Here is a 10,041-nt window from a genome sequence, read left to right on the forward strand (position 1 = left end):
AATAATTCGAGGGTTGGATAAGGAGAGCCTTTTTCCTCGGATGGTGACAGCGAGCACGAGGGGGCATTGCTTTAAATTGAGGTGTGAACGATATAGGACAGATTTCAGAGGTAGTTTCTCTACTCAGAGTAGTGAGGGAATGGAACGCTTTGCCTGCAACGGTAGTAGATTCACCAACTTTAGGTACATTTGAGTCGTCATTGGACGAGCATATGGACGTACATGGAATAGTGTTGGTTAGATGGGCTCCATATCGGTATGACTGGTCGGCACAACATCGAGGGCCGAAGGGCCTGTACTGTGCTGTAATGTTCGATGTTTTATGTTCTATATTCTATGGCTCCAACACCAACGTTCTAAAGTTATGACGACTATTCCCTCAGATTAACAATCCGACGAAATTGTGCAAATCTGTGATGACTGAGTCTTAACGCACAACCTCAGATACACAAGTGAAGGTTTAGAGTATATTTTATTGTCATTTTGTGGCAAATACATTTTCAGAATGTGCACTTGTACAGGAGGTCAAAGGTCATTCAGCAATTCCATCATCGGCCAGTTGTCAACTGTGATTCGTTTCTGGATCCAGTTCCCATCCTGCACTGATTGGACGTGGCAGCTGATCAACTGATCATCAAGGTGATTGGCCATCACTGATGATGTCATTTCCTGCTTCATAAAAAGAGGGTCTGCCCCTGGGGTATAAATAGAGTCCCACGGGAATGATGTTGATTGTTCTTCCTAATTTTGTTATTTTGGTGGTGAGGAGAATAAAAGAAATTTATTGTCACAAGATGGCCTCCCAGATCAGTCAGAACTATCACCAGGATTGTGAAGCTGCTGTCAACAAGCAGATTAATGTGGAGCTCACTGCCTCCTATCTCTATCAGTCTTTGGTGAGTGCTGTCTCTCGGGGTTAAACATATAAATCTGTTCTGTTGAAGTAAATTCTTTGCCTGGCCTCTAGTGAAGCTGACAATCTAGTAGATTGAGGTTTTGTGGCTCCTACCTAAATATCAGTTCAGGATAGAGGTGGTGTTACTATCACGATGGTGTAGGATACTGATGTATGTTAACTCAGGTCCCAGTTGGCCTTCAGTGGTATCTGGAGGGTAAAAGCCTCTTGCTTTTTTTTTCTTTCTGACACAAGTTTCCTGACTTCATTTGCCTGATCTCTGTGGTGGTCCTAAACAAACATGCTGATTTTTTTTAACACTGACAATAACAATAACTTCCCTGTTGCAGTGGCCCTTGTTAGTCTGAACAAACCTGAGGCTAGTCTGTGACTGGTATCTATTTTATGTAGATCTCCTTCATTGAGGCTGACTTGGCTTTACTTGTATTTATTCAAGAGGTGGGTGTGGCCTATCCCGTTCCTACTGAGAGTAGATCTGCCGTGTGTGAGAAATGTTGGATCCCCTCTCTGCCCCCTCTCCTCCCCACCCCACCCCACACTGGGGCTGCAGGAATGTGCTGAGGCTATTAGCCCAGTGACATTGAAGAAATGGAGGTTGTTCCCATATCATTTAGCTTGACCTAAAACAAAATGTCCCCTCTATCCCGGTGGTGATGTGACTGTGCCCTTCCAAGGGGTAGAATGTGCTTGGAAGGTATGTGTTGAAGTAACCTTGGTGAGTGCTGCAGGGGACCTGGTAGGTAATGGACCCTGAAAGGAGGTGGTGAATGCAGTCCCCATGAAGTGGGCTGCCCTGTCCTGGATGGTGTCTGCTTCTTGCATGTTGTAGCTCCCCTTCTACAGACAGACGGGGAATATTCATCTCTCTTTGGGCTTGTGCCTCTTGGAAGGAAGTTGTCTTGTAAGGAGGACTAAGTCCCTATAAGCCTCACTTGGGAGGTGGGACCGCTTTAATGGTGAGCCAGTTGTTGGGGTTTAATCACTGTGTCCCAACTCTATTGGCACATGCTTCCCAAGGATAAAATCCCGACTATCTTCTGCCACAACTTGTAACTACCCACTGAAACCACAGATATTTGCTTGCCTGACTGTGGTTTTTGGATTTGAGGATTAAAGTAACTTTACAGGAGTCCTTCCCCAGAATGTAATTCTTAGCTTATGCTTCCAATAGCGAGCATTAGCTCTTAAACCCTTGCATCGAATTGTGAACATGACAGTTTAGATATGAGTCACATGGGCTGAAAACCTACAGGATTTTTTGCCTGTTTGGGTAAAGTCAGGGCAAGTGTTTTTCCAGGTTACTGTTTTCACTAGTGACGTTATGTACAGGCCACTAATAGTTGACATTTGATCATTTGTTTTGCAATTTGTTTCAGTCATGTGACTTGGTGCAAGTTTCTGACAGCCTGAGTTTGCACTATTTAGGCAGAGCAATAACCCACTGCTGCAACGATCCAAAGGCTGTTACTGGGCAGGCTTTCCTCGGCATTATCTTAGTGCCAAACTCCATACTGGAGACAGCACACCTTTGTAGAGTTCATGTGTACACTTACATCCCAATCTCATTGATCCTGGGTTTGCAGAAAACATGCTCCCTACTAGTCGTTGACTACAGCAGGGTTTCAACATCTTTTTTCCAGTTTTCCCCAAAGGCAAAACATAGTGCCTTGCGTCTTGTAGTTGAGAACTGGAATGGGGAGTGAGCAAGTGATGTCTGATGTAATTTTAACTTGATCTTCCAGATGTCCTACTTTGACCAGGACGATGTTGCCCTCGCCCATTTCTCCCGGTTCTTCAAACATCAGTCCCAGGAGAAGCGGGAACATGCAGAAAAGCTGCTGAAATTCCAGAATCAGCGTGGAGGCCGAGTCCTCCTCCAGGATGTGAAGGTTGGGGTTGGGTGGTGGGGGAAGTGCAGGGGGGAATGGCTGCTCTTGCGGTGTCATCTCCAGTGACAAGATTTTCAGATCCTGAGCGAGTGTGAGAAGTTCTTTTGCTTGGCTTCCCTGTTTGCTCTCCTCCATCTCCAGTGTTTCAGCATTTATGCAAGCCCTCTGGTCCACCAGGCCTATGCTGACGCAGCAAAGACCGAACTGTACTCACCCTGTACTTGGTCCAGGCCCTACTATACCCTAGTGTTTAGCACTCGCCCAGCTAGTCCTTTAAACAGTGCTGCAGTAGCCGTTTCCAGCACTTTGTTCTTCCGTTCCCCAACACACCCACCAAATTTCCTCCAATCCCCTCTATCCTGCTTCCTCAAACCTGTGCCCTCTGGTCTGAGTGTCTGCCATGGGGAAGACATTTTCCCCATCTACTGTCCAGACTTCCTTGTCTTCCATCAAACAACCACCTCAGCCTCACCTGCTCAAAGGAAAACCCCCAGCCCATCCAATCTCTCTCCTCAATGGATTTTCTGTCTTGGCGAAACAACCTGGGGACCCTCACCAGCACCCCCTGCAGTAGCATCCTGTCCTTCTGACCAGTGAGGCCAACGATAGAATGCAGCAGAGACAGGAAGAACAATTTTCATAAAATGTGTTCAAAGGACTTGTCCCTGTGCTGTTCCTGACAACCCTGCCCCAAACTAACACATGTTACTTGGCCTATGTCCCCTTTCACACACAGTTTGCCTTGTGTGAGCATTGAGGGATCGATGATCCTGTGTTTATTGTAAGCACATTACTGCCCCCCACAATGAATTCAAGTCATGATGGTTCTGACCATGCTGCTCGGGCATGTATGAGGCCACAAGCACAAGTGAGACTTGAACCTCAGCCTTGTCAACCGGAGCTTGGGACACTACCGCTACTTCCCCCACAGCCCTTGGGATTCACTCCTGAATATCCTTTTTAAGACTCCAGCAGATGGACACTGGTGCAAATGACTAATCTGGTACATTTTTATTCCCTGTGGTACAAGGATACGTTCCTGAGCTTCCGGCTTCAGGTCAAGGATAAATGGGGCAAGGTGAAAGGAGTCACCAAGTAGCTAATGTTTTCTTTACCTGGACTTCAGGGATGGCACAGTGGCTCAGTGGTTGGCACTGTTGACTCAGTGCCAGGGGCACCAGTTTGGTTCTGGCCTGTGACGAGAATTTAAACGTTATCCCAAAGCATGGCTTCCCCACACAGTAGAAAAGAGGATTGGCAACTTGAAATGCAGGTTACACGAACAGGGTGGGAATGGGACCAGATGGGATGCTCTTCAGCAGTTATGGTCTCAATGGGGTGAATGGCCAGCTCCCATGCTGCAGGGATTCTGTTTCTAAAGCTTACCTGTCCTTCTCTCCATCCCCAGAAGCCAGAGAGGGATGAGTGGGGTAACAATCTGCAGGCAATGCAGGTTGCCCTGGATCTGGAGAAGAATGTGAACCAGAGTTTGCTGGATCTCCACCAACTCGCCACAGCACAGACTGACCCTCATGTAAGCTTCACCTCCTCATTCACATCACTGCTAGACTCTCAGGGTAATGTTTCATTGGTTGGTCTGTGTGGATTGGAAATTCACTAATGTAACACTTTCCATCCATTACTTTCCTGAACTATTGTAACATTGATCACTTGGGATCATACTGATTACAATGAGGTATAAGGGGAATTTGATCTATAATCTAGTGGAAGTGCTGAAATGACGTTGGCCACTGAGTTCTTCGTTAGTATCATTGCAGTGGAATGATCATTGTCCATCACAATCCAACTCAGCTCCATTTCACAAACAGCAAGATGGAGCAGCTGACATGTTGTCCTCACTGGCATAAATTCTCCAGGTGTTAGCTCGCTTTTCAGGGCTGTCCAGAGCTAGTCATGGCTAAGTCTGTCTTGCAGAGGGAATTCTGAAATTGTCTTGGATAGTGTTAATGTACCAAGTGTCATATTCCTCTTGCAGCTGTGTGACTTCCTGGAGACTCACTATTTGGATGAGGAGGTGGAGATCATCAAGCAACTCGGGGACTACATCACCAACCTGAAGCGCCTGGGAGCCCCTGAGAATGGGATGGGAGAGTACCTGTTTGACAGGCTCTCCCTGGAGGACAGCAGTTAGTGTGGCCTGGAGTACTGTCTGCTTGGTCTGAATGCATTCCCCACTTCACCCCATGCAATCTGGCTCCTTCCAGGGAAAAGGGGCTTGTAGCAAAGCATGTAATAGCTGTACCAGCTGAATGGGAATGAATGAAATGTATTGATGTTGCTTCTTGTCCATCATTGAGACCCTTGATATTAAAGAGCTTTTGAGAGTTTCAAGCCTGTAATTTTGGCAAATGAAATTATTAATTTGACAAAATATTTCCCTGGTCTTCCCTCCAACACCACCGCAGCATCAGTCTCGGAATTCCTGTGGAACTTCCTCTAAGTTATGAATCGAAGTTATTCCCCCAGCCAGAACTTGAGGTTGGGGCCTGCGGGGTGTAAAATCAGTTTGTACTATTATCTCACACCCAGGTATGATGAATACAGGTGCAGCTAAAATTTTCATTGCTCTCAAAAGAGAAAACACCCCTGCTTGGCCGAAAGAAAGACTTGACACCCACTTTCAGAGAAACAGGGCTGTTGGATGCTTTATGTTCATGTCTAGTTTGGTTAGCAACAGCTTCCCTGTCAACCTCCACCAACCGAGACTGATTGCTAAAGTCCACACAAATCACAAGTTGATGCCAATGTAAATTCTGTGCCAGCTGGCTCAGCTTGCCGCAACAAGAGCTTAAGGGAAGAGACCCAGCAGCGTCCCCCCTCTAGCCTTGTGGAGGAACCAGCAATGCTGGGAGCAATAAACTTAAACTTAGCAATGGGGATCTGACACACCTGGTCTATTCTATTGAAATCAATGTTATTACTTTCTCCGGACAGTGCATCCTAGATTCACTGAGACCCAGTTGAGGTTCAAGCCAAGACCAGCCCTGTGGCCTCCTGACCCCCACCACCAACTGCCTGCCTCAGGACAGCCATCAGCAGTTGCTCACAATGACCAGTTCATTTGTTCCTTCGCCTGAGGAACATGCGCTGCTCTCCCAGGCGATATGGATTAAATCCCCATTGTAGCTCGACAAGAAAGCTCACACGGGGGGAACCATTTCCCAGGAGTAATCCAAAGCTGTCCTAATGTGGTTTTGCTCCATTTACTTCCTTGCTCTCTGCCAAGTCTTGGTCAGAAACCCCACCACGCCTAGGAATAAACTTCAGGCCAGCCAGCCCAGAGATGGGAATATTCAGCACAAGTCTGCTTGAAAAAATTCACCTGAACTGGATGCACTTAATGCGACCGACAGCAGGATAACAGTGACCTGGGAATGACACAGCAACGCTCCTGGTTAAATGTTGCCATTTGATTGGCTCTTGCTGCTAAAGCCAGCATTGAGCGCACTCAGCTGCTCCCTTGTTCCTCTGAGCTTCCCCCACGGGGAGCGTTCCTCCTGATGCAGGTTGATTTCACCCGATCACATTGAAGGAGCAGTGTGACTCAGGGAGGAGACCTGCAGATGCTGACTTTCCTGAATGGCTGCTTCCTTTATCTTTCGAGGTGTCAGAGATCGTGGTTTAGGGAGGGGGCTATCAGAGACATCCTGGGGAATGTTTCAGGGAGTTTTGTAGCGAGTGCACACTGCAGCCTTCACTGAGGGTGTGGGTCTTTAAGGCACAGAATGTATTTGTTCCACCACGTAGAGTTTTATTTTAAACCATCTTGAGTCTTGCGTGTAGAATCCCTGCAGTGCGGGAAGAGGTTGTTCAGCCCATTTAGTCTGCACTGATCCTCTGAAGAGGTTGTTCAGCCCATTTAGTCTGCACTGATCCTCTGAACAGCATCTTGTTCAGACACACCCTGCCTTCTTACGCCATCTTTCCCACGGCCACTCCAAAATAAACTGCATGTCTTTGGACTGTGGGAGGAGGCCCACACAGGCACGGGGAGGATGTGCAGCCTCCACACGTGACTGGAATTGACCCCAGGTCCCTGGCACTATGAGGCAGTAATGCTGACCATTAAAATACCCTGCCATCCAAAAGTTACAAAAAACAGGAACACTCTGTTGCACAGAATTAGAGTGAATGACTCATTTCTTACGGAAACAGACCCTTCGGTCCTACCCGTCCATGCTGACGGGGTTTCCCAACCTGACATAGTCCCACTTGCCTGCCTTTGGCCCATATCCTTCTAAACCATTCCTTTCCATGTAAATCTCCAAATGTCACTTAAATGTTGTAATTCTAACTACATCCACCACTGTCTCTGACAGCTCGTTCTAAACATACACACCACCTTCTGTATGAAAATGTTGCCCCTCATGTCCCCATCAAATCTTACCCCTCTCCCCTCAAACCGATGCCCTCTAATTTTGGACGCCCCCCCCCCCCCCCGATCCTGTCCCAGCATGCTTTTTATATACAGTCAATCTTGAGTGTGCCAACGGCAAGGCTACATTTAGTGTTCAGCAACTGTTACACTTCAGGAGGTGGTGATGAGCTGCTTATTACAGTCCACCTGGTGTAGGAGAGACCGGAATGATGCTGCTGCTGTTGCTGAGGAGGGGCTTCTGGGATCTTCACTCACAAACACTGATATTATTCCAAGTCAGGATGGTGACGGATTTACTTGGAGCTGCTTCAGTGTCACTGGGGCGGCATTGAGCTGGAAAATTGCAAGCTTCTCCAGCATTATTCCCAACTTCAGTCTTATCGATGGTGGACAGACTCTGGAAAGTCTGAAGTAGAGTTATTCACAACAGAATTCCCAGACTCTGACTTGGTCTCAAAGCCATGAGCACATGAATTAGGACTGACCTCTGCCCATGGTTTCTTAGAAAATAGAACCTAGAACAGTGCAGCACAGTTCACGCCCTTCAGCCCACGATGTTGTTTCGAACTTTTATCCTAAACCCAAGGCCTATCTCACCTCCACTACCTTATACTATCATCCATATGCTTATCTAATAGCCGCTTAATTGCCCCTAACGAGGCCGACTCCACGACACTCTCTGGCAATGCATTCCACGCCCCAGCCACTCTCTGAGTAAAGAACCTGCCTCTGACATCCACCCTATATCTACCTCCACTCACTTCAAAACTATGCCCCCTCATAATAGCTAACTCCATCCTAGGAAAAAGTCCCTGGCTGTCTAATCTGCCTATACTTATGATCATTTTGTACACCTCTATAAAGTCACCTCTCATCCTTTGTTCTGAAGAGAAAAGCCCTCGTTCTCTAAACGTTTCTTCGTAAGATCTTCCCTCCATTCCAAGCAACATCCTGGTAAATCTCCTCTGCACCTTTTCTAACACTTCCACATCTTTCCTGGAATGAGGTGACCAGAACTGGTCACAATACTCTAGATGTGGCCAAACCAGGCTTTTGTATAGCTGGAGCATAACTTCACAGCTCTTGAACTCAATCCCTCTATGAATGAAAGCTAACACACCACATGCCTTCTTAACAACTCTATCCACCTGACTGGCAGCTTTCAGGGAACTGTGGACATGAACCCCGAGATCCATCTGCTCCTCCACACTGCCAAGAATCTTTCCGTTAACCCTGTGTTCTGCTTTCAAATTTGTCCTTCCAAAATGAATCACTTCACGCTTTTCAGGGTTAAACTCCATCTGCCACTTCTCAGCCCCACTCAATACCCGACCAATGTCCTTTTGTAACCTAGAACAGCCCTCCACACTATCCACAAGTCAAATCACCTTCGTATCTTCCAAAAACTTACTAATCCGCCATTCCACTCCTACATCCAAATCATTTAACAAAATCATAAATAAAAGAGGACCCCGAACAGACCCTTGAGGTACACCACTCGTAACTGAGCGCCATGTTGAATATTTTCAGTCAACTGTCACCCATGTCTTCTATGGGTCAGCCAATTCTGAATCCAATCTGCCACATTTCCCCCGTCGCATGCCTCCTGACTTTCTGCATGAGCCTGCCATGGGGAACCTTATCAAAAGCCTTACTTCAATCCATGTATCCCACATTCACTGATCTACCTTCATCCACATGTTTGGTCATCCCTTCAAAGAATTCAATCAGATTTGTGAGGCATGATGTACGCCTCACAAATCCACACTGGCCGTCACAAATCATACTGTGCCTGTGCAAGTGATAATTAATTCTGTTTCTTAGAGCCCTTCCCATTAATTTGCCCACCACTGGCATAAGACTAGCTGGCCTGTAATTTCCAGGGTTACCCCATTCCCTTTTTTGAACACATGAATAATATTCAAACTTGTCATTCAAAGCTAAAAGATAGCACTAGATTGCATCCTGCTTTTTGAAGCAGATATTGAGTGAAAGTAACTTGCTTCCACCAATCTGTACATCAGTGCTGTGATCATACTCGAACGTTCATTGGGGATCCTCAATTCCCAAAGCCTCACAGACCACCAGTCCATGGGAGGCTGCTCCATTCAACGCAGTTTCTGAGCCATACATTCTACAGAATGTAATGTAAACAGGACCAGCAACTCTCCACTTGGAAACATGCTGGACTTAAGCTCTCGATTTACTTCATTCAATTAAAAACCAAACTTTGCGAAAGAAAGTTTGCATGTGCTATACATTTCCAGCAGCAATGTAGACAGGGAGGTGTGAGGTCTACTATGCAGGAGAGGCACTCAGCACATTTAGCACCTTGCTTTTCAAACTGCACTTCATGAACCCAACGTCAAGGAGATCACAGCAGATTCAGAATGGATCCACAAAGGAATGAGCTTCCTGTATGAGGTAACCCAAAAGCACATTGTTTCTGTCGCGGCACAGCAATAAGAAAATGTTTACTGTTAACAAAATCTGGCCATTTTTCAATGGGCTCCAACGCTGTTATTCAACAAGTACAAAGACTAATCCCTCAGAGTAACAAACTGACAGAATTCTGCCAATCTGTGATGAGTGTGTCTTAAGATATAATTTCAGATACAATCTTGAAGTTTTAGAGTATATTTTATTGTCATTTTCACAGAGAAATATTTCCAGGATTTGCACTTGTGCAGGAGGTCAAAGGTCAGTCAGCAATTCTATCATCGACCCGTTGTCAATTCTGATCGTTTTCTGGATCCAATTCCCATCCTGCACTGATTGGACGTGGCAGCTGATCAATTGATGAACGAGAGTGATCGACCATCACTGATGATCTCATT

The 10,041-nt window shown here is 46.4% G+C and overlaps 1 protein-coding gene across 1 annotated transcript; it reads left to right on the top strand.

The window, feature by feature from the left end:
* The first annotated feature begins 794 nt into the window (after window positions 1-794).
* LOC132206436 (ferritin, heavy subunit-like) lies at window positions 795-4,957 on the top strand. The gene is made up of 4 exons (XM_059640578.1): window positions 795-896; window positions 2,659-2,805; window positions 4,214-4,339; window positions 4,802-4,957. The coding sequence occupies exons 1-4, from the start codon at window positions 795-797 to the stop codon at window positions 4,955-4,957; spliced, it is 531 nt and encodes a 176-aa protein (XP_059496561.1).
* The last annotated feature ends 5,084 nt before the right edge of the window (window positions 4,958-10,041 follow it).

Source organism: Stegostoma tigrinum, chromosome 38, assembly GCF_030684315.1.
Source record: "Stegostoma tigrinum isolate sSteTig4 chromosome 38, sSteTig4.hap1, whole genome shotgun sequence".
NCBI classification, from domain to species: Eukaryota; Metazoa; Chordata; class Chondrichthyes; order Orectolobiformes; family Stegostomatidae; genus Stegostoma; species Stegostoma tigrinum.

Excerpts from the sequence above, each read along its gene's own strand:
- LOC132206436 (XM_059640578.1), top strand. The coding sequence starts at position 795 with ATGGCCTCCCAGATCAGTCAGAACTATCACCAGGATTGTGAAGCTGCT. Across the intron at positions 2,806-4,213 it reads TCCTCCTCCAGGATGTGAAG|AAGCCAGAGAGGGATGAGTG; the intron begins GTTGGGGTTGGG and ends CTCCATCCCCAG. Across the intron at positions 4,340-4,801 it reads CAGCACAGACTGACCCTCAT|CTGTGTGACTTCCTGGAGAC; the intron begins GTAAGCTTCACC and ends TTCCTCTTGCAG.